At 34.2% G+C, this 26,679-nt stretch overlaps 1 protein-coding gene across 1 annotated transcript in view; it reads left to right on the plus strand.

The window, feature by feature from the left end:
- The window catches only part of LOC150100847 (voltage-dependent calcium channel type A subunit alpha-1-like), a 1,659,894-nt gene that overhangs the window by 446,575 nt on the left and 1,186,640 nt on the right, over window positions 1-26,679 (plus strand). Inside the window, exons 18-19 of the mRNA XM_090401918.1 lie at window positions 1,376-1,448; window positions 17,738-17,855. Coding sequence (XP_090258044.1) covers window positions 1,376-1,448; window positions 17,738-17,855 — 191 coding nt within the window. The remainder of the gene's footprint in view (window positions 1-1,375; window positions 1,449-17,737; window positions 17,856-26,679) is intronic.

The raw sequence follows: 26,679 nt of genomic DNA on the forward strand, positions 1-26,679 counted from the left end.
TCTCATAATATAGAACTAAAAGCAACTAACAGTATTGGATGCAACTCATACCATGCAGAATTAATAGCCATTAACACAGCACTGCAATATTTGGACAAACAAAACCCAAAGGAGTTTATATTTTTCACAGATTCCTTAGCAGCCCTTCAAGCTATTAAGAACTGCTACACTAGCCATCAAGAAATACTTAGAGACATAGCAAAAAAACAAACAAACTACATAAGGATTCCGAAATAATCTTCCAATGGATCCCATCCCATGTGGGATTAAAGGGAAACAAAACTGCAGATGAAGTAGCAAAAATGGCTGCAACATGAAGTGATACCACAGATTTTGATCTTTTTAAAACCACCCAAAAAGAAAACATAAAAAGAACAATTCTTCAGGACATGACTCACCACTGGTACTCAGCAGAAAATCAAGGAGCTACTATCAACTCCAAGTTCAATTGCAGTGCCACTACTATGATCTCTCGCCTCAAGACTGGCCACGCAAGACTAATCAAGTTTAGCAATGGCATAAAAGTCTTCCCCACCTGCAAAATCTGTAACATCGAGGAAGCATCATCAATGCATTTGTTAAACTGTATGAATATTTCCAAATGTGAACTCTTACATGAATTTGACCTCTATGATCTGGTGTAATAATACCATGGGAAAAAAAAAAAAAAAAAATCATTATTATTACACCCTCCATGGTGTCGGCAGACTCATTATGGGAGAGGGGGGTGTTCATTCAACTAACAACATATTTATCATATATAATCTTAAAATCCTTAATACTCCTTGCATTAACAACATTCTGGACAACACAGTTGCTTTCAGTTGCCTTTCTTTAGCCTTATTTGCTTAGTGTGAGTGTGTGCATGCACATATGATTGTTTTGTGATCCCTGAAGATGGAAATGTGACATTGCTGAAATATAGGTAGTTATGAATTAAAATTTTTATAATTAATAATATAGTTTACATTGTCATTTCCTAAAAAATTAGAGGTATGTCTAACCAACGTATAAGCTTATCTACAAGGACTAGCCATTATGTATCATTTACAATATCTGGTCATCCCAGAATTGAGACCACATATTGTGGGAGCTATTGAGCATTTTTAAGTGATATGTTGTTACAAAAATAAATTATGAAAAATTCTGAAGTTTTAATAGATTAGTACTAATTTGGTGATAGCTATTGATGGTATGACTGTCTCAGAGTGATTCTGATATTTGGATTAATTTTAGTCAACAGTTATCATTAAGCTTAAATATGTCATGACGAATATAATAATGTATATTATGTTCTATTCTAGAGATATTCTGTGGAAATTTTGATTATGTATTATCTTCTTATAGTGTAATGTGCATTATTCTGTCATTACAGCTTCAATTTCGAAGATGGTACACCACCAGAAAATTTTAATTCCTTTCCTATTGCCTTGCTCACAGTATTCCAGGTAAAGGCTTTGCTGATATATAATCTTCATTTTATATATATATATATATCCATTCTATCCATCATTATGTGTTATGTCGGATAATGCAGCCATATGCCGTGGCCAAGTGACTTGGATTCTTGAAGTGTACTTTTGGTAATTAATGCATATCCGTTAATATCATTTGTAAAATATAATTGGACTAATTTATTACTCTAATCATATTATACAAATCATGTATGAGTGTATGTTGTCTGATCATTATTTCTGTTTTGTGGGAGGAAAATTACTGCCTGGTTCACCTTAAGTTTAAAAGTCCTTATGAATGTTCCTCACATATATTCTACTAGGGGTTTGTTCCAAGTGTTTTGAACCGAAAAATGTTGTTGCTGCTTACAACAACAACACTGCAACAACTACACCATTCAAAACATTAAATTGAAACGAATTTCACATGTGCGAAAATAATCAATCCTGAAATGACCACTGATTAGCCTTTGCAATGAATCTATTTACTGATAGTAAATTTGCTGAATTTTATTCTTCAAATCAGTGCAATGGAACAGTTGCACTCATTGTTCATTCACTTTACTTACAATACAGAAAGAATTTTTTTTCGCAAATTTTCAAATGTTTGCATTGAAAATATTATGTCAAATATTTATATTTTTAAATAATATTAGTGAAATAAATATGACCTTTTGCTTTTTTCCCAACAAAATACCATTATATGGATCTTCACATTTCAGTTTTAGAAACTGATTTTTATTTATTTTTTGTTTTGTTTTTATGAACAACAAATAATATTAAATTGCATTTCTTGATTTCTGATTGTGAATCTTTTTAGAATCAAAAATTTATATCCAATGATATATTAGCAGGGATTCTTCACCTTCATCATTTTTTTTTTTTTTAGAATGCACATTACAATAATATCTAGTTTTTAACCACCATAGATATATCGAAAATATAATATGAAAGATATCATATACTGAATGATTCAAAATTTATGCTCCTTTTGAAGATTTTCTAATGCTATCCCCCCCCCTTCCTTACCTTCACCTGGAACTCAATTACATAACTACTCTAAATTTCTACAGGTTTGAAAGCTTTTCCAGATAGTATTCAAAATCTATTACTTCATTTTACCGTTTTGACAAAAGAAATAAGGCAATAATATTGTTGTACCGTGAAGCAACTAATTCTGTACTATTTCTTTGCAATCTAAAATCAGCTGTTCTGCTATCTGCTGAAATTATTTGAAATTTTAGAAATACTATGCGATATTTTCACCATGTAAAACTGTTTATATTCTTACCACAGTAGCATTATTTTTGTTTCTTTTTCTTAAAAAAAATTTAAATATTACTACTTCTACTGCTAGTGCTGGTTGCTATTTCTGAAAAAATCTACGTCTTAGAAATATTTGATAATAATCCTCTTAGCTGGAGAAAAAGCTAAAGGCTTAGATTACTGTCACTGCTATTGAGAAAGAAAAGAGAGAACACTTTGTCAGAGTACCTCAAGCTATAGTGTAGAATACATCAAGAATGTCTTGTTTTATTTTCAATTATTGAAACATTTCTTTTACATGCTGATATATTATTTATGCCAAAATAATTTATTATTATTATTATTACATTAGAAAATATTGTAGTATCAGAACTCCCATAGAAGCAATTCACGATGCCTATTAATTCCCGTTCCTTTTGTAGTCGATTTGCGGCATATATCAACTCCCCCTTCTGTTACACACAACCGGTCTCTATGCTCTCTCTCTAAGGCTTCTCCTCTCTTCACTTTCATTTTCCAATCAACTACGTTCCTTCTTCCTGCCAAAATCGGTTCTAATCAGTTCAGCTTATATCCACTGGCTTCTCTGTTTATACACAGTAGCTCACGTTCTCAGCACGAGCTAATAAAATAAACTCCGTTTCTTCTTCAGCAGCCAATCAAATCCAATTAGAAGAATTACATAAAATCACTCTTACATACAGAAATAAAAGGATATATCACAATTCATATAATATAGATTTAAATTTGCATACACACAGTTTCTTATAATAAATTTTACAGAGTAAACTAAATAAAATGAATGACATATTTATATAGTCTTTTCATTATTATTATTACATATTCTAAGATTAAATAATTAATTAATAACAAACAAAACTCAAAGCATTTATATAATAATATAATACAAGCAAGAGACTAACAATAAATAATATTTACAAGTCTTGCTTATGACATGGTGGATTATGTTAAATGTGAATGAAGTATTAAAACATATGAAATATCTTCATTCACAACTGAACAAAGGCCTACTCTTTCTCTGAAAAATTTTTCTTTAAAGAAATATTTTTCACATAAGATCCATTGGTGGAGGAATCAGACTTCTCATCTCCTTTTTGAGTTCTTAAATAGTTCCTAGGTTGAACCAAGCCTGATTTGTTGTCATGTTTTATATTTTTATTTCTCTCTGTATTTCCTCTTGGATCCTTGCTGTTTCTAACATGAGGAAACATTTGTTCTCTGTGCCTGTAGTGAGGTAATGTCTTTTCAGGGTAGAAACTCTGTTCTCTGTCACTAATACTTAGTCTCAGTTGTCTTGGTAATCCATTCTTTTAGTCTTCCTTCTGTGATCACTCATTCCCTTGTATTTCCAAAATTAACTTTAACTGTTAGTTGATTTTCAGTGTCAACATCTGACTTAATTATGGATATTTGTTGCTGTGATGGTTCATCAGTATCTAGTAGTGTTTCAGTCTGATAAAGCACATCAGAATTTACATCACCATCCTTTTTAGTTGATTTACTTACAGATGACTTTACTTTAGTAGGCGGTTCCAATCCATTTGGTAAATAAAACACCTTTGTCTGTCGCCTTCTTCCATCATACATATGATTACTATTTCTTCTGATACTTCTTTTCCTGTTCATTAGGATATTTCCCTCTTAGAAAAATTACAGGAGAATTTTTCTCCTGTAATTTTTCTAAGAGGAGAAATTTTTTTTATTTTATTTTTCTTTAAATTATTTTTCTAAGTTTCTGAGAGAGTAAGAATTCTCACAGATTCTCTCAGTCTGGTTGTGCTCTTCCATAACTTGTTTTTTTAACTCTAAGAAATAGTCTATTCTAATGGTAGAGGCATTGCATCCAGTATCTAATAAGATGCTACACTTAGAGCCTAGGATATCTCCTCTAATTCTCACCAATTGTTCATTTAAATTGGGGGATTTCTGAATTCTATTATACCTTCTGTGAGGTATGTGTCCAAATTTTGAATGCCATCTGTTATTAGAGTAATTTGTTGTCATGTTTTAGGCAGCATAAGAGAAGTGGAAGTAACCAATTTCATGAGTTCTACAAAGACCAGGCAAGGAGAGTGACTTGGTTGGTGAGAGTAGCTAAAGAGAGGTATGAACAGCAGTTAGCTAATGAAGCTAAAAAGAATCCTAGGGAGTTCTTTCGATATGTAGCCAGCAAAAGAAAGAATGATTATGGAAGGATGACATTGATTGGAGGAAATGGTATAAAGACAGCTGTTGCAGAATGTGTGGTGGAGATACTTAATGAGCAGTTCATAAAGATCTTTCAATCTTGTGAATGTGATTTCATGGAGAGATTAAGAGCAGTTGATGATGGGGAGGAGAGACTGACTGTAAGTGAGCAAGAGGTGTTTGGGGAGTTGAGTAAACTAGATGTAAATAAGGCTGTGGGACTTGATAATATATCACCGCATATTCTGAAGGAATGTGCCAGAGAGTTGACACCCCTGCCTTGACATATTTTTTTAATACGAGTCTTGCACTTGGTCAAGTCCCTAAAGAGTGGAAGGAGGGCAAGATTGTGCCACTTCATAAAGGAGGTGATCGAACTCAAGCATCAAACTATAGGCCTATCTGTGTGTCAGGTGTTGTGGTTAAGTTGTTGGAGAAGCTTGTGAGAACTAGGATCCAGAGTTGGGTTGACAACAATGGTATAATCTTTGATGGACAGCATGGATTTGCTAAAGGGAGGTCGTGTTTTAGTAATCTACTTACTTATTACAATAAAGTGACTGCTTCCTTGGACAGAGGAGAAGGATACACAGTAATATACTTGGATTTCGCAAAAGCTTTTGATAGAGTACCTCATGATAAGTTGACAGTCAAACTAGAGCAGATGGGGTTGGATATTAGATTAGTGCATTGGATTGGAGACTGGCTATCTGATAGGTATCAACAAGTTGTGTATGGAGGTGCAATATCCAGGAAAAGGAAAGTCACTAGTGGAGTGCCTCAGGGATCTGTTTTAGGGCCATTACTATTTAACTTGTATATTAATGATATTGGCGAAGATTTGGATGGAGATATTCAGTTGTTTGCAGATGATGCAAAGTTGGGACGAACCATAAAGAGTAGTGAAGATGTTGTGGCCTTGCAAGAAGACTTGAATAAATTGAGTGATTGGGCAAGCAAATGGGGATGTGAGTTCAATGTTGCAAAATGTAAGGTTTTAAAATTTGGAAAACAAAGATGGGATGCAGAATTTATGCTTGGTGAGAATATATTGTTGGAAGTAGAGGAAATAAGAGATCTGGGAGTGATAGTGGATAAGGATCTAAAATTTAGGGGACACATCGCCAAAATTGTGAAGACAACACAAAGACTTCTGGGAATGATGAGGAGGACACTGACGTGTAGAAGTAGGGAGATTCTTGTTCCATTGTATAAGGCTTTGATTAGGCCACACATGGACTATTGTGCCCAGATTTGGTCACCTGGTTTTCAGAAGGATGAAGAGATGTTGGAAAGGGTCCAAAGGCGACTGACTAAGGTAGTTTCTGACCTCTGGAATGTCGAGTATGAGGAAAGATTGAAAAGATGTAATTTGCAGAGTCTGGTGGAGAGAAGGAAGAGGGGAGATATGATAGAGACCTACAAGTTGGTAAGGGGTTGTTATAGGATCAATGGTGGAGAAGTTCTACAGCGAATAGTGGGAGATCAGGGGAGAACAAGAGGTCATCCCTGGAAACTGTATAAAGAGGGTGTGAGTAGGGGAGTGAGAGGCAGGTTTTTTTCGTGCAGAGTTGTGAATGATTGGAATGCCTTGCCTGAGAGTGTGGTGTCTGCAAAGAGTTTGAATGTGTTTAAGACCCGATATGATGAGATGTGTGTGAGATAAAAGGACCTCCTAGATGAGTCTTTGACTCCATGAGGTCTTGTTTAATAATAATAATAATAATAATAATTTCTTTTGTTATAGAAACAATTCCTGGCAAGATGTCCAATTTTATTGCAACTATAACATTTGGGAGGATCTCAATGTTCTCTCTGTCTGTCTGAGGTTGAGGGACAATGGGTATTTGCTGTTTAACAATTTCTAGTCCTTGAATCACCTTATCTAGACTAGCTAAAATGGGTTGATTTAGTTTTTACACCTCTTGTTTAATTATTTTATTAATTTTATCTGTTGTGGGGTTTGGTCTTCTTGAGACTTTACAGTAATTGCTGTTAATTGCCTCATTATCTCATTAAGACTATCCATTATTGGTTGTTGTATTTTTTTTTACTTCCTGGTGAATTAGGGTGTGTACTTCTGCCATCAGCTTTTTGTTGAATTGCTCTTTACTTTCAGTTATGTAATTAACATTACTTGGACTTTCTCCAATATTCTTTCCTTTTTCCTTTTCATCTTTATTTTTCTTTTCAATCTCAGATTGGTTCGAGGAACAACTAGTCTTATTTACAACATTCACAAGACCTACACTGGATGAGGGACAAAAAAGCCTCCAATTATTTGTTCTCTTTCCTTGACAGCCTTAAAACATTCTTCCAAAGTGTTAATTCTCTTTTTGTAGGCAGTCTCTCTTAATTCTAATTTTACGCCTTGGCGAAACTGTTTTAACACAGCCCAATCTAAATGAGGTTTATCTTCATTAGACACGTTTAAACTGTTGGAAAGAGTTAATATACGATTGTAAAGATCTCTGACACTTTCTTTATCCTTTTGTGTGGTTCTCTGTTGTTTCCATAAATTAAGACCAATACTTCTTAATCTAGAGTACTGTGAAATCAAAACATCTTTAAATTCATGATATTCTAACATTTCTTTAAGAATTGGGGATGAATATACAAAAATGTTTTTGCTTTACCAGTCAATTTACTTCTCAGCAATATTAATAATTGAAAGTCAGTCGAATTTGCTATCTCTCTGAGCTTTTCTACGAAAGAAAAAAAAAGATAGTACATCATCTGATTCTTCTCCCGAGAATTGAGGAAAAACTTGTTGGGGGTTTACAGTTTGGAAAAACTCACTATCTTCCATTCTCTTACTGGAAGTAACAGCCATATTAAATTATCAGCTTCAAACTTAAATCCTATAATGTTAATTCTAAAATAATATTTTTCTTTGCCTGATTCTGCTTCATAACCTGCTCACTGTGATTCACTTAATTTATTTTTTTTAAAGGTTTTATGGATTACTTCTTCTACTATCACACAAGAATTCAATTACTTAATTTACACTAGTGAATTCATATCCTGTCGACTGCGCCATTTTGTTGGAACGTCCCACCTAGCTAACTGTTTCATTTATGTTGGATATTTATTCTTATCTTTACCTCTTTAATTCCATTATACTTGGTTAGTTGTTGATTGATGCTCATCTGAATATAAAGAAATTTATATTATACTGCACCACCCTATATTCAGATTAGTCTAAATCATAGGTTCCCAGAGTGGGTGGTACCACCCCCCCCAGTGGGCACTGAAACCTTCTAGGGGGGCTATAGTGGGATCAGAAGCATTTGGGGGTGGTCTAGGGGTCGGTGGCTCTTTATAGAAGAAATTAACAATATATATTTAAAAAATAATTATTTTCATGATTTTGCAATTAGATAATCATTTAAAATTTAAATATTAAATTTTAATTCATCTTATGCCCGTCTTACACGATCAATTTTTTTATAAATTTTCTATTTCAATTATTTAATCATTTGAAAATTTACCATGTCAGATAAAAATAGATGTCAATTTTCTATATCAATGAAAAAACTGAACGTATCATACAGGATATTTTAACTTCTATTTTTTATATACTTAAAAAATTTATTCATTTTTTGCTATTGTAAAAATTGATCGTGCCAAACAGGCTTTAGTCTATCCATGCAGCAGATGAGTCTTAACTCGTAGTATGTCGGTCAACTATTACGTAGGTAATTCACTCAATTCAGCATGTTTTGACAGGAATATGGGTGCTTGCAGTGACTTATTCAAAGCACAAGTATGATGGTATCGCAAACAAATCAATGCATGCAATTTATTCGAGCTAGATTTCAAATCTATAAATACCAGTGGTTTAGGAATAAGATTCATTATTTTTTGTGTGCTTTGCCAACAATCATCAGTTGAAAGTGTGATAGATAAGTGGAGTCATACAAAGTGTAAATTAAATCATTTATTTTGTGAATATTTATGCAAATTTTATTACTTCGTTGTCTGAATATAAGAAGAAATGTCGACAGTACAGTATTGAGTATTTAAAATATGGTTTTATTCTGTCTCAAATATTTGAAATATGGTTTTATTCAAACTGTTATAAAACAGTTTGAATAAAACTGTTTTATAACAGTTTTATTCAAATGTAATTTGAATACATTCAAATGTATTATAATGGGGGGGTATTACAAAATTTATGTCTTACAGCCCGAAAAAGTTTGGCAATCTATGGTCTAAATAATATAGAGGAATCAATCATCAACTAAACTTATATTATCACTTTATCTTCAGGCCGAGGCTATTACTAGTATTTAAGGTTTCCATAAAGGTCCGAATAATTTTATGAGGGGTGCAATGAAAGAAATTCAGGCAAACACCAAGTTTAACTCAACAAAAGAAAACATTTAATGTGGAAAAGTACAATATATATATTTAAGTATAACTATCTGCAAAAGGTTATCCAATTAAAATATTATAAGAATTCACATTCATACATTAATAATTTCTCAGTTAGGTTTGAGGATCATGACTAATGTTAACAATTGTTAATTCACAAAGCATTAGTATTTCTCTGACATATTTCACTCTAACCAATTAGATGAACCATATCATAAATATATTAGCTCAGTTTAAAGTATTCAGAATAATTACAATCCATAAATTATCAAACATTCATTTATCAGTTCTTTATGTTCAGTCAATCAAGTTGAAAATAGTTCTTAAAAGTTCGACCTTCCAGATGTTACAATAATTAATCTCTTATGACAGGCTATACTTTATTCTTTCTCAACTCACATTTAATAGAACAACATGACGCTTATTATTTCGAGGGGAAAGTACTTCAGTACATCTAACATTCGACCATTAATCGACATAACGCCACAGCTAAGATTAAAATATATCCGACAGAGTTAACAGTTATAGCTTCACAGGTTACAGAAAGGACAACTCTTACCGGATTACTGCTTCTACACATCGAATTTGCAAAGGCACATTTGAAATTCTTGTAGACTTTTACTTTATGGCTACACAATTCTAAAGAAATCTTTCACTATAATAACTGAATTATAGACACAGAAATATACAAGTCTTGATGCACTAGGTTTCAGTTATCTACTAATTCCTTATTTTCTTCTATGTATTAACTTCGGTTCTGCACTATTCTTCCACTTACCACTTGGAAAATATTGGGGTATCAGAACTCCCATAGAAGTAATTCACGATGCCTGTTAATTCCCGTTCCTTTCGTAGTCAATTTGCGGCATATTTCAACCCCCCCTTCTGATACACACAACTGGTCTCTATGCTCTCTCTAAGGCTTCTCCTCTCTTTACTTTCGTTTTCCAATCAACAACGTTCCTTCTTCCTGCCAAAATCGGTTCTAATCAGTTCAGCTTATATCCACTGGCTTCTCTGTTTATACACAGTAGCTCACGTTCTCAGCACGAGCTAATAAAATAAACTCCGTTTCTTCTTCAGCAGCCAATCAAATCCAATTAGAAGAATTACATAAAATCACTCTTACATACAGAAATAAAAGGATATATCACAATTCATATAATATAGATTTAAATTTGCATACACACAGTTTCTTATAATAAATTTTACAGAGTAAACTAAATAAAATGAATGACATATTTATATAGTCTTTTCATTATTATTATTACATATTCTAAGATTAAATAATTAATTAATAACAAACAAAACTCAAAGCATTTATATGAATAATATAATACAAGCAAGAGACTAACAACAAATAATATTTACAAGTCTTGCTTATGACATGGTGGATTATGTTAAATGTGAATGAAGTATAACATAAAATATCTTCATTCACAACTTAAAACCGTCTAAACCTACAGTAGTATTTGCATTTAAATTTTGCAATATACTAAGTACCTATTAAAGGGATAAAAATCCTATGTTGTTATATAGCCAGTAGGTTAAACTCAAGATCGAGAACTACGATCTATGAGTTTCATTGCCGAAAAACTATCGGCGAAGGCAATTCGAAGCAAAGGTGGAGCAAGCCTCCCTCACTATTCTTGATATTCTCTCATAATGTAAAACACAGCTCCTAGGAGATGTAATACTGTCATTACATTATGAGGAGAGGTCACTACCCAGACCGGTTTCAACCTTTATGGCATTTGTATAGTGAAGGTATGTAAGTTCTTTTCACTAAGCTTTGATATCTTCCAGGTCTACCTACTCACTGATGAGACCTCAAAAAAGGTTGAAACCGGTCTGGGTAGTGACCTCTCCTCATAATGTAATGACAGTATTACATCTCCTAGGAGCTGTGTTTTACATTATGAAAGAATATCAAGAATAGTGAGGGAGCTTGCTCCACCTTTGCTTCAAATTGCCTTCGCCGATAGTTTTTCGCCATTGAAACTCATAGATCGTAGTTCTCGATCTTGAGTTTAACTTACTGGCTATATAACAACATAGGATTTTTATCCCTTTAATATCTATTAAGTTGCCAGAAAACTAGCCGTTTGGCTTTTCATTTTAAATACTAAGTACCTCTGATTTCTTAACTTCAATTCTCACATTAGTTATTGCTACAGGTACAGAGATATCCTAACTTAGGTGATAGACTTTTGAAAAGTGATCACTCTCAGTAAGCCTACTGTTACGTCTAAATTTGTCACATCAATACCATCAGTACCCACTAAAGTTATCCTTCTGAAGTCATTCTTCCTTTTACTTGCCACATAGTGGAAGAACTCTTTGGGATTATGCTTGATCTCCTTGGCTAAGTTCTTCTCATAATCTGATTTGGCTTTTCTTGCTGTGCTGGTAACCTTCTTTCTTAATTTATAATGATCAGTTTCACTTTTATTATCGAAAAATTATAAATTATTTGATACAGTTATCTTGAAAAAGACGATTTGAATTATTTTAATAGAAAAGGAGTATATGTGTTACGTAATCTTCTTTTTTTGGGGGGGGGGTTATAAAACTGTTACAAATGTAAATCACTTGGAGAACATGCCCATTCAGTTTAGTGTAAAATAGTAGCAAAGGTTTAGCTGCTTCAACAGTGGCATGTATAGAAGAATATGTCGTTATATCTGCTGATGATAACTCTTACATAAATAATTTTTTCTGACATAATTTCTCTATTAGTAATAATGTGATCAATTCATTGGCACACTCAGGGAGGGGGCCAAGGGGCCCTGGCTCCCCCCCAAAAGAAAAAGGGAAAAAAAAGACTAGAAAATTTTCCAAAAATCTTTTCCTAATGAAATTTAATATTATTATTATTTTTATTTCTGTTGTGTCATGTCTTCTATTTCTATACTACTGTACTTATGAATTAGTGGTCACTTAAGGTGGGAATACCCTCTGGCTCTCGGGAAACACGGCTGTTGTGTACGCAAAGCAAACGAAGTAGTGCTCGGGAAATACTTTGTTTGCCCGAGCCGGTCCAGAGATCACCGGTATCATGTATTGGCGATCACTGCAGATGCTTAGTCATAGGTCGCATGCAATGCGTAGTGTGTATTCTCAAATCGTCTACTCATCTCTGCTCCCCCCCCCTCCCCAAGATTAAGTTATGAGTACTCGGGTCCCCTCCGAGATTAAATCCTGAGTGTGCCACTGAATCAATTTACAGATTTTTGCCCTTTTGCATTCTCCCATGTTATATGCTTGATTTCTTCTTTGTACTACAAGAAAAAAATCAGATAACAGAAGACAAATATCTAGTATTTTCTTTTTCATTGGGTGAATTTACAATGTTCTTTCTTTGTGCTTTGAGAAGAAAGCGCAATTATTTTTTTCTTACTATTTCAAAGATGCTTGATATTATATGCAAAATTGGCTTCATGAGAATAGTTCCATCTGCATTAATTGATATCCAAAAATAATTAAAATAAAATAAATTAGTTAATAAAATATTCTTAACTATAAATAATTAATTAATTACAATTTATGGAACAGATAAATGGTGAGTATTAGTCAGTATAATTTCCCAAAATTGGACAAGTTTAAGCAAGCGTTTGTGTTAAGATTTGGATTGTGAATGTGTGCTTCACAGCTTTCTTTGTACAGTCTTTCCAGAAGAAAATAACTTTTATGTAACACTTTGGTTTTGTTCCACTGACTCCTTTGATTTGTAGATAATGTGTGGTTAACTAAACCAGATTTATTGGATTCCTTAAGTGAAATATATTCTGGAAGTTCTTTGAGACAAATTTTATATACATTGATTCTAACTCATATCATCACCCTTGTCAGAAATATGATGTAGTCAAATCTCTAGTAGACAGATAAATGGAGCTCATAAAATATACAGAGCTCATAAAATATTATTATTATCCGACCTCCATTGAAGTCAGAGTTTCATCATGGGAGGTACACATTATTATACACAATGCTCAACCAAACTGATTCAATGTGTCTACATTAACAACAAACTTAGGCAATTTATTCCACTCACCAATCACTCTCCATGTAAAGAATCTTCTGCTCACATCCTTCTTATACAGTTTCTAGTGATGGCCTCTTGTTCTACCCCTCTCTCCCATTGTTTGAAAAATCTCTTCCATGTCAATGTGATAACAACCCCTGACTAGATTATATGTCTCGGTCATATCCCACCCCCCGCCTCCTCCTCCTCCTAATATTCACGAGGCTTTGCATTTACATTCTCTCAGTCTGTCCACATTCCAAAGACATCTGATCACCTTTGTGAATCTTCTCTGTATTCTTTCAGTATATTCTTATCACTGTGAAATCCTGGTGCCCAAATCTGTGCACAATAATACATATGAGGTCTGATCAAGGTCTTATACAATGGCATTATAACCTCTTTATTTCTGCTTGTCAGGGCCCTCTGCATCATTGTCATAATCCTGTGTAATGTCTTCAAACTTGTGCGATGTGGCCCCTGAATGTTAGACCCTTGTCCACTACCACTCCCAGATCTCTCATCTCCTCTACCTCCTTTAAAGTTTCCACCCCAAGTGTATACTTTGTATCCCATTGCAGAGGACACTGACTTGTAGAAGTAGGGAGATTCTTGTTCCGTTGTATAAGGTTTTGATTAGGCCACACATGGACTACTGTGCCCAGATTTCGTCACCTAGTTTTCAAAAGGATGAAGCGATGTTGAAAAGGGTCCAGAGGTGACTGACTAAGGTTGTTTCTGACCTCTGGAATGTTGAATATGAGGAAAGATTGAAAAGATGCAATTTACAGACTTTGGTGGAAGAAGGGCGATATGATAGAGACCTACAAGTTAGGAAGGGGTTGTTATAGGATCAATGTTGGAGAGGTTCTACAGCAAATAGTGGGCGATCAGGGGAGAACCAGAGGCCATCCCTGGAAACTGTATAAAGAGGGTGTGAGTAGGGGAGTGAGAAGCAGGTTTTTTTCATGCAGAGTTGTGAATGACTGGAATGCCTTGCCTAAGAGTGTGGTGTCTGCAGAGAATTTGAGGGTGTTTAAAGCACAGTATGATAAGCTGTGTGTATGATATAAGGACCTCCTAGATGAGTCTTTGACTCCATGGGGTCTTGGGTAATAATAATAATAATAATAAATCATTCAGAAATCACACCAGAAATCATGCAGACACACTAAGTTATCAAAAATAAACAATCCACTATCCCATCTAATCCCTTGGCCATATTTGCATTATGATACTATCATAAGCATCTCCAGTTCATCCTTGATTTCTACATCAGCCTTCATCACATCAGTCACTTTGTTATCTCCACTACATGCTGCATCCTCACAAAATAATCGCTCAGTAATTCAGCTGTTTCTTCTTCCCTTTAGATTGGTAACCTTTGTCTCCTTCTTGCAATTTGCTTTAATTTAAAGTTATCCTCCTATAATCATTCTTCCTTTTACTTGCCCATATAGTAAAAGAACTCTTTGAGATTTGATTTGACCTACTTGGGTATATTCCATTGATTATCTGATTTTGTCTTCCTTACCATTCTGGTCTCTGGCTTCCCTTCTGCCTGTGCTGAGTTCTTGATCTTGTGTTTACTGATCAAATTTTCTTTATATTCCCTCACTTACTTTTTTGCTTCTGCTTAATGATATTCATCATTTTTATTCACCTAATTTATCCTCCCAACCATATGCATTAATATTATTATTATATAGGTATCTTGATGTAGTCAGAAGACTCTTAAGACCTGTTATTCACAAATTAGCCATTATGTACACAGTACCAATCATGCCTTTCCTTAAATTCATTCACTGATGAAGCACTCAGAACCACCTCCGGCCACCAATTCAACCCATTCACCAGCCTCAAAGCAAAACGTCTAGTCCCGACATCATGCTAATCACACTCTGAACAATTTCCACAGGTGACTTCTCGTTCTCTCCCTTCCTTCCATGTACTGAAAAAAAAATCTTCAGTGTCAATCCTATAGAGCCTCCTTAATACTTTTTATGCTTCTATCATGTCTCCTCTTTTTTTTGCCCGTCAGCTAGTTTTTTTAAGTCCAAAGACCTTTATTTTGTTCTCATAAGGAGCATTTCATAGACCTGTGATGTAATCTTATCACTCACTCACCTCTGGATCTTCTCCACCACTTCTTCATCCCCATGGAATCCAAGTGACCAGATCTGCATGCAGTCTAGCATTCACTCTGGTACTGCTTTCCACAAAAACTCTAAACCATTTTCAATATATTGCTCTTCTATTGCAGTTTCTCTCACCGTGATACTGCTTCAATTCACTTTCTCGTGTTTTCAGAATCATCATTTATGGTGATAGTCTTGAAATCTGATGTGTATTAGTATATGTATAGCTACCTCTGAGATAAAGACTATAATTTCTTTTTATCCCTGCTGTTTTATGTAATTATTTAAATACTGCACTGGCTGGCAAAGTGGTTAATTTACTTGTTATTCAATCAACAGGCTGCATGTTCAAATCTTGCAACTGACATGGATTGACATCTTTGATTGTCTTTAGGTGGGATTTTTATTACTGTGTAATGAAATTTCATTGCTGTGTAAGATCACCTCCCAGCTTGTTAGAGGGCTGTCTTCGAAAAGTTACATGTTTGGTCTCTAAAGTAGAGTCTACAGATATGTAAGAAATAAATAAAAAGTAATAAAAAATAAATAAAACGAAATATAATTAAAACCGCTTAGGCAATTTACATTACTAATGTACTATAGACTTACAACATTCATTGTAAGTCTGTAATACATTAGATTACAACATTCATTGTAAGTCTATAGTATACATTAGATTACAACATTCCATGAATGGTCATTTTTTCCATTGTGTCCTTTCTTTCTTCCAGTCTACATGTGCTCATAGGTGAAGTTGTTCATAATAATTTTTCACCCTGTGCCCATTGAGCTAATTTGCTAATGCATACCATTTACATCTTTCTTCACATCCCCAGACCTATAGCATCAACTAACTATATCTTCTGCCATGTTACTTCTATTTCACACCTTATTACTTTCAAATGCTCTACTATCACAGTCTTGCTTCCTATCTTCTATCCTCATTTTTTGTGATTCATTTAGGGTTGCCAGATTTTGGTAAACCAAATACAGGACATAGGTGACCAAAAGAATGATGATGCTTTATGCCATGAAATGCCATAGTTATTTCGGCAACAATAACTTTTCTTTCATTGCTGGTATTTGGTTTTACAAAATAAGTGTCAATACTTTTGGAACTGCAACTCGAAATGCTCAATTTATGTTTCTGAGTGTTAATGTGTTGTGTAATATCCAACCGTCCCCCATGTGCAATACTAAACGTTCGTCTACAGATCTTGCATTCAACTTCATTGTTATGTTGATTTGCAATAAAATTCCATTTTTTTGCAATGAAATTCCATTCTTTTGAGTAATCTAACCAAATATCACACATTCGAAAAAGGTGGGATATTATTTTTTAATAATTATTGAAATAGCATCCGCGTACTGTACTGATACTGACCGCACAATGTCCAAATAAGAACTGTTTGAAAATAAACAAATGCAATATATCTGTACAGAATTATAAATAAATTGCTTATACTAAATAAAAAGCAACCAATGAAAGGGACTGTCACCACCATGCTGCCGTCGTAAACTGTAAACATGATTAATTTCCTCGAATTGTCAGTTTTTATGGCTTACAAATCAATTTAAGTTGGATTATTTGAAAAGAATATTGAAAATTATAATTGCTTAACAATAATATTTTTAATTTTATCTTTTCATTAAAAGTACAGTACATCAGACTGTACAATACTGGACAGCAAAATTCAATATAAAATACTGGAAGTCTGGCCTAGATTCATTTGTTATCATTAGCAAGTACTTAACCCCCCCCCCCACACACACCTATCTTGTTCTCTTTATCCTCACTGAAAACATAATACATTCTCTCTTTCTGTAACTATATCCTTCATTAATCAAGTCTAACTAATAATTTGAGTACATCATTAAACTCATGCAAAAATCATTTGCCTGTATTCCTGATTCTTCTGATATTAGAATACATAAACTGCAACATATCATTGAATCCACAGATTCCTTTGCATCTTTTAATGACTGTTCCATTCATGTATGAGTCAGTAACTACATTCTCACCTGTCTCAACAGTACGTGCACACGCACACACACACACTTCATCCCCCTTTCCTAATGTCCCCTATTCAATAAGAGAAATAACCACTCTTTCACAATACTGCCATCATCAGCAATATCCCTCCTTAATATTGCCTATTTTCTCTTACAAAAAAAAAAGTGTGCATGTATATACACACACACACACACACACACACACACATATATATATATATATATATATATATATATATATAACCTTTCTCTTCCAGATTTTGACTGGAGAAGACTGGAATGAAGTGATGTATAGTGGTATTGAGTCACAAGGGGGTATCAAAGAAGGAATGATTTATTCTCTCTACTTCATAATCCTTGTGCTTTTTGGTAACTGTATCCTTTGATTTAAACATGTTTATTTTTCTTAGGTTACTGTTATTTTCAGTATTCCTCCAAAATAATTTGCAAATCAAAACATAATTAAGATGCCTAAGTTTGTTATGTGATTTCAAAAATTATATAAGGATTTTTTCACAATTTCAGAAAATATATAACTGGCTTTCTTTTTTATTTTCTCAAGTTTATTCATTTTAATATAATAATGCAATAATTATTATTTTATAAAATTATTAGTCAAATGGATTAAAACAGAATACTTAAAGAACATTTATATAGATTTTTATTCAGAATGCCTAATTTCCGAAGAAAATCTTGTTCCTACTATATATATATATATATATATATATATATATATATATATATATATATATATATATATATATATATATATATATATATTATTTATTTATTTATTTATTTAAGATTGGTTTTGGTTCTCTGAAGTCAGGAGAGGTTACATGATCATTGAGAAAATTACATAAGAATAATAGTTGTTTTAAGATGATATTACACTTTTCATACCAATCACAGTTATTATAGCATGGTACTGCAACTTACATAAAAATAACAGTCGCCATAAGACAATATTATATATTTACATGAAAGTAACCGAAGATCACACTGTTAAGCACAAAAATCACCTGGAAACTCTGGTTTTTTGTTCCCCAGAACAGCCAAAATGGCCCCGTGGGCACAGACATCTACAGATATAGTACACTCCTGGAGGTGTAGGACAAACCACCTTATCCTCGAGTCACTGTTGTGAAGTCCGAGAATAGTTGGAAGGTTGTGGGCACTTAAGTGCCTATTAGGACCACTGATGATGATGATGATGATGTCATTGCTATTGGATTCGACATATATTCTGTAGAGGATAGGTCCAAGTTGTTCCCAGAAGGACTGGTAATATTCAGGGGTGAGTCTGTCTATACCAGGAGATTTATCTTTTGGTAAAGAGGTGCAGGCAGTTGTCAAATCATGTAGCATGATGGGGAGTTCTGTCTTATGCCACATTGCTGGTGAGAGAGTCTTTTCACATTAGAAAGATTTATATCAGTAGCATCCATGGATGTTGGGTTTGCTTGGTATAGGTTTTTGTAATACTGCAAGGCATATAAGAGGATTTCATCATAATCTTCTATGATGCTTCCACTATCTGTTGTTATAGCAGAAATAGTGGTGTATTCTTGTTGGAGTGTTTCCAGTGAAAAGAAATACTTTGTAGGTGCATCTGTGAAGTTAATGTGCCTGCATTATGCTCTTATTTGTGCTTCTCTTGAAGAGTGCTCTAGATGTAAGTATATTGTAGCTTCTAGGGATTGGTATTCCTCAGATTCTGGATGATGCAATTACTGCTTTGTTACAGATTATTTAAGACTGAATAGTTATTCAAATTCCTCTGGTGACTATGCTTTTGATAAATAACCTGACTTTAGCCTTAAAGAATGACCACCAGTCAGAAATTTGTTTGGAAGTAGGTATGTCTCTGATGACATAGTTTTTGGAGGTTTTGAGATATTCTGTGTCCTGTCATAGCTGTTATTGAAGCTCCAATATGCTCCTCCTTTGCATCCAGCGATGCAGATGATTAGAAGGATGGATGGTCTTGATGCATGAGATGGATGATATGCGACACTTCATAAACCCTCCTTATGAAGGGTATTATGAAGGATATTGTGTGCATGAATGCATAGTATCTATCGAGCCGTGCCTGGTATAGGGCTCTCGTAGGACCACCTTTGGCCATCCAGAACACTTTTTCATGTGGGTGCAGGTGTCTGAAGATATCAGTCAGTTCATAGTCATTGATTACATCCTGGAGAAGCTGAGCTAGTGAGAATTGATGTTCCTGGCATTGATGTCTATTCATTGCAGGATCGAGAGTGCAGTTGAAATCCCCTGCCAGTATGAGGTGGTCCTCATTGACTTTGGTGAGGTGGTTTTGAATGAACACTAGTACCTGCACTGCAAGCTGTTCGTTTTGTAGTATGTATACGTTAATTATATGTATTTTCTTCTTTCCTGTCTGAGTTCTAATGAGTGCATATATTGCACACCCAGGGACGGTATTGATGATCCCTAATTTTTGGGTACTTTTTTTGTGGATTCCAATACTGTCTCCTGATCCATGAAGTTGTATAGTAGGACATTGGTGCATGGTACATGGCCAATTCTTCCAGTGCTGATCTGAAACTTTGCTGATGGAATGGAGGTTAGTTTCCTGCAGCATAACTATTTCTATCTGGTGGGCAAGGATATGCTGCAGGATGGGCCTATTTCACAGTGGTGTGGCACTTCCTCTAGCGTTTAGTGAGATAAAGTTTACTGAGGTGCTTCATTATATCCTGGTTTATTTTGTTTGGCAAAGTAATCCTCACTTACTTTATTGATAATTATTATGCTGCTGGGATTCAAGCCCATTGATCATGTGGTATATTATTTTCCTGAGATTGATGGTTTTTCTTCCTTTCTTTCCTTTCTTTCCTGCCAGAATGGTTCTTAATTCTTCCAGCTGGGTTATAAGGCCACTAATACCAGTGGTGTAGTTGTCTGCTGTCAGCAGTTTTTGTGAACTGCCTCGAACTTTTTTAAGAAAGTTCTGAAGCTGCTAATTTCTTAATGGCCTTCAGTGTGAGAAAGATCTGCATTTTCAGTTTCTTCTTCATCATCTGAGGACTCAAGAAGCTTGATCTTCTTATCCCCCCTTCCATCACCAACAGGCTGTTGGGAGGGTTCTGGAATGTTTAAAGGCAAAGATTCTCTGTTGCAGCTGTGCTGGTTCATCTTTAGCTGTTTTTCTGCTTTTTTTTTTCTTTTATTGATCCTCTTCATTATTTTTTTCCTATGTGTTTGTTACTTGTCTATTTCCTATTTCCTTTTCTCTAGGATGGCTTTTAGACAATATTGGCAGAGGTTATTCCGAAAGCTGACTTTCGTTAGCTCCACTTGATTTTATCTCCTCAGTATTTGTTTGACTGAGAGTTTTGTGCTTGAGATATTTTTTGTTTGTTGAGGATGCTCTGTTTTTTGGTTGGATGCTTCATGCTTCTGGTTTTCTGACCCCATTAAGGTTGGTAGTATTGTTAGCTGGATTCTCATATTTGAGTAAATATGGACATAATCTCCTTACATGACCTTCTTCGTGACAGTAGAAGTACAGAGCAGCAACAGTAATGTAAAAGGTGTAAGATACTCCATCTATTTCTGTATTTATTATTTTAGGCATTGAGCCGATTGTGTTATCACCAAAGTTGCATTAAAGCCTGTCTTCTAAAACTTTTGATATGTGTAAACTCAGGCCTAATGATAAAAGCTTGTGGCATTCAGATTTTACCTGTTACTGCATTGTATTTTGACAGTATTTTGACGTGAGCTATTTGGTGGCTAATTTCCGGTGGAACATTTGACACCATTACTTTTGTGGGTGATGGCACGATTCGTAAGATATTCACATAGAATGCTCCAATGTTTATTCCTTTTTCAGTTAATGCTTCAGACCAAGATGCATTATTAAGGAAGATAGATAGATAAATATTTTTATTGAGACTAACTTCAGATCAAAGACCTTATTAATACAAAAAAATATGATTCAGTTTTACTGAGTTTTCCCTTACAACCCTCATTCTTTCCCATATTCCTCATTTCACTTATATAATAATTACACATTTGAATTCTGAATATTATCATTACTGTGTCGTAAATTTTATTGTCGGAAAATTTAGTGTGCATTGACTGACTTTGTTTCTTCTCTGCAAGAAATGCAAGTACTATGTATATGTATATTTATTTATTTATTCTTGTTATTATCATTATTCATATAATTTAATCATTTTAATTTTGCTAATCTTTATTGTATAGTACTCTGTTTCTTAAACTTTTTGAGACTCTGGAACCCTACATAAAAGCATTTATTTTTCACTGAAGACCTGTGAAAATTTTTATTAAAAATTATCAGAGTGTAATTATGACAACGAACCATTGTTGCAAAATATTTTAATCAAGAAAACATAATATTATTAATAAATTAAAGACTTAATTCTGTATGTTAGTCAAGTAAATACTACAAACAACTAACAGGATTAGCCATGGGTCCCTCTCTCTCTCTCTCCTTCTTGTGCCGACCTATTCTTAGAAAATTTGGAAACTCAAATTTTATCCCAAATTACCCCTAAACCAGCCACATGGCTTAGGTATGTTGACGACATCTTCATCATTTGGAATCACAAAAAGAAGAAGACATCTGTATCTAGATATCTGTCCGATGTAATTGATACCTCATGAACAGGGTATGCTATAAACTCCGGAGTATTTGTAGAAAGGATGGCTATCTTTCGGTGATCTTATAAACTTTTGAATGGTTAAAAGGTTACTTTGATATTATATGGTTTTAGAAGAAGATAGTTTTTAACTCAATAGGTTAAAAGGTTACTTTGATATTATATGGTTTTAGAAGAAGAGCTAATTTTTTGGATATGGTAATATGGTAATATTCACAAATATCCCAGTTTCAGAAGCCATCAACATCTTAGAAAACTTGTTCCCACCAAACATCACCAAGTTGTTCAAGCATTGCTTAACTTCGAATTATTTTACATGGCAAAAAACCTACTACAAACAACTTACAGGATTAGCCATGGATAGCCCTCTCTCTCCTTCTTGTGCCGACCTATTCTTAGAAAATTTAGAAACTCAAATTTTATCCCAAATTATCCCTAAACCAACCACATGGTTTAGGTATGTTGACGACATCTTCATCATTTGGAATCACAAAAAAGAAGAACTAATAGATTATCTAAACAAAATTAATGGCTTCCACAACACTATCAAGTTCACATTGGAACTAGAAAAAGATAATAAACTTCCATTCCTAGACGTCCTTATTAAGAAACAAACTGACAATGGCATCAACCTATCAGTATATAGAAAACCTACTAACACTGGATGCTACCTCCATTTCGACTCGTCTCACTATATAAACTCAGCATTATCCATATGCTCAAAAAAAAGAGCTATACAGTGTACCACAGACCCTGGCGACTTACAAGAAGAATTAATGAAAATATCCAGAGATCTATCCGAATGGCTACCCTACAAGAATCATCAACAAGATTCTCTTTAATGACATACTGCAAAGACAACAAGATGAAACCCAATACATCAGCTCTATGACAATTCCATTTGTTAGTACCATATCCAAAAAATTAGCTCTTCTTCTAAAACCATATAATATCAGGGTAACCTTCAAACCTATTGAGACCATTCAAAAGTTTATAAGATCATCAAAAGATAGCAATCCTTTCTACAAGCACTCTGGAGTTTATAGCATACCCTGTTCGTGCAGTATCAATTACATCGGACAGACATCTAGAAGTTTTGAAACAAGAAAGAAAGAACACATAGGCTATGTAAGGAATAACAGACAAGATATATCAGGCCTTTCTTCCCACTTCGCCTCTACCAACCATAATATTGAATGGGATATGAGTCATATGCCCCCCTACATAGAAGAGAACTACCATTCCAGAACATTCAAAGAAGCTGCTACAGTTACCCGTTCAACAGGTAACTTAAATAAGAATCAAGGCCTAATCCTACCAGATATATGGAAAACTCTAATCAGATCATTTAACCAAAAAGAAATGAACTTTCATGAAAATTACAATAAATATCTCAACAAATAAAACGTTGTACTTGTGACATGCGTATTGTATCACGTACAGTGATAACTTTATATAATTTTTAGAATTGTCGGTTAATTTCCTAGTTTTTGTTACTTTCTATTGCTTACCAGTGTATCCTTTGAAAATGCTGACAGATATTAGTCAGTGAAGCGTCGGATATTAAACTATTATTCACTTGACTAACATACAGAATTAAGTCTTTAATTTATTAATACTAGTGATCAAGAAAAAGGTCATAACATTATTATTATAATTATAATAATTATTATTATTATTATTATAGAAACTTTCACAGAGTCAGTAGACTCATCATAGAGGCTTACTCAACCAGCAACATTGCATTCACAATGTGCTCCAGGAATGCATTCCATTCACCAACAACTCCCCTTTATAAAAAAAAAAAGTCTACTTCTCACAACCTTCTTCACTATATCTTTATACAACTTCCAGGGATCTCCTGTCGTCCTTGCAACCTTACCATCTGCTCTTTTTATAATTCCTTCTGTATTAATCTGGTAAAATCCCTTAACCAACTTGAAGGTCTCTATCGTATCTCCTATTTTCCTCTTGTCCAGAATACTCTATAATCTCCATTCCCTCAACTGCTCTTCATAACCAACTCATGAGTCCCAATATCAGTTTGTTTATTTGTCTTTGGATCATGTCTAGTATTTTCCCCTTCACATTGAAAACTTGGCAACCAAATTGGAGCACAGTAGTCTGTGTGGTCTGACCAGTGCCCTATACAGAGGGACCGCTACCACTTCCTTATACCTATATGTATAAGTACCTCTTATCATAGTAGTATATGCAGTCTGCAACACTTGTGGTGTGCCCTTGAAACTTTAGTCTGCTGTCTATCATCACCCTAAGATCCCAAATCTCCTCAACTTCCTGCAGCACCAGCTCCACCAGTATAGTACTTAGCCTTATATCTCTGCATCCCAAAGTGTAACACCTTGCATTTATTAATATTAAAAACTACAACTACATTCATCTGTCCAAGCTAAAAGTCAATAAGTAGAGAATTAACATCATTAATACTTCTGATAAATTTACCTGACATTTCATCATCACAATTCAATCCATATGAAATATCATTCACAAATAAGTTAAATAGTAGGAGCCCAAGAACAGAATCCTGAGGCATGCCACTAATCATTTTTCTGAGACTACTCCATCTTACATAACTTTCATTTAGTGTTCAGAAAGCCAATCTTCAATCCATCTCTAATCAACTCAAGAAACACATGATCACCTCTGATTTTTTCACCTTCAGTTCTCCTAATACTAACCTCCCTTCTACATTTACATAGCACAGTGATTTTCAACCTTTTCCATAATATGGCACACCTAGACTAATTATTAAAATTCTGCGCACACTAAAAATATATTATTTTAATTTATTTGATGATCTGGCAAAAAATAGGCATAATTTTGATTTATTTACACACACAAGAAGAGGGAAGACCAGACACTAATAAATAAATGTGCAAATTATGACATTATTTCTTTCAATTAATTTTTTTTTCATAAATCTCACAGTACACCTGAAGACCTCTCGCTGCACACCGGTTGAAAATCGCTGACATAGCATCATTGACATCAGTATGATATACACTAATGCAGCTTATACACCAATCTGTCATGTGGTTATCTATCAAATGGCTTTGCAAAAGTCTAAGAGTATTGCTGTATGTGAATCTCCCATATTCCACACATTCGTTACCTTATCATAAAATGTAAGCAGATTGCTAATATGAGACCTACCCTTCACCAACCCATGCTGACCATAATAGAAAATCCTATGTCCATCAACTCAATCCTGTTCTATTCTTATCCAGTTTCTCCAATACTTTGATAGTAATTGAAGATATATAAACCGACCTGTAATTGGAAATGTCTGTCCTAGAACCATGCCTGTGAATAGACACTATTTTGTCTTCTTCCCACTCCTTAGGAGCCTTTCCCACTTTAAGACTTTCATTAAATAACCTCAGTTATTTAATGGAAGTCTTTTAATGAAAGTTAGGGCATAGCTAACTCTTTTGTGCATTCCTTAAAAATTCATGATGTGATTCCTTTCCCACAGCCTTATTTATATCTAACTCAAGCAACACTTGATCACCTCTGATTTTTTTCACCTTCAATTCTCCTAATACTAGTCTCCCTTCTGCATGTTGCATAGCATCATTAACATTAGTATGATATACACTAATGAAGTGCTCATTAAATAATTCTACTATATCATTTGAGGTGTCACTCTTCTACCATAACTATTCATCAGTGTCAGATTGCCCTAATTATTTTCCTCTTGCTTGCCTCATAGCAGAAAAAATCCCTTAGTTATCTTTGACCTATCTGGCCAATCTCCTGTCATATTCTACTGTTTCTGTTTTTAAACTGACTTGTACCTCCTCCATAACAACTTTCTTTTTTTCTCATGCTGCTTTCTTGATTTTATGTTCATTCATCTCAGTCCAGCTCTATTTATTTGCTTTACTCTTGGTATGCAGTTATGCATTGCTTGTGTCAGATACTGTCTTATTATTTCCCATTCACTATCAACATATTTTCTGCACAACTCATCAACCCAGTGTATATATGCTAGTCAACTACAGAGCTTCTCACAATCACCCATCTTATAGTTCCATATATATACCTACTTGACAACACTCTTTTCCTGTTTGACTGCCTTCTAAATCAGTACCTTATAATCACTCTCACTTATAATCACAACAGATGACAGTGTTGATTCCTTGTTCACAATCACATTCTCTGAGGATATCACCAAATCCAATACTGAAATCCTCCTGTTGTTGCTTAAGATTATTATCCTACAGAAACTCAACAAATTCACTCTCTTTGTTACCATACAATATCTCTAATTCACAATCCACATTCCCATAATTGAAATTTTCCATTAGTATCACCTTCCTTTTACTTGCTGAACTTCTTTTTCTGAACATTTGTCAATCAGTGATCTCCACATTTCCTGGCTTATAACAACATCCTATTAGATATCTATTCTATTGATTTCAACTTTATACCAAACGGCTTCAAAAACTTGACACATACTACTATTTCCCATTTCCAATCTTAAAGGACACTGTTCTTCTGCTGTCATTAACATCCCT

This window comes from Typopeltis vanoorti, chromosome 12, assembly GCF_054136105.1.
Source record: "Typopeltis vanoorti isolate ZY-2024b chromosome 12, IOZ_Tvanoo_1.0, whole genome shotgun sequence".
Lineage (NCBI taxonomy): Eukaryota > Metazoa > Arthropoda > Arachnida > Uropygi > Thelyphonidae > Typopeltis > Typopeltis vanoorti.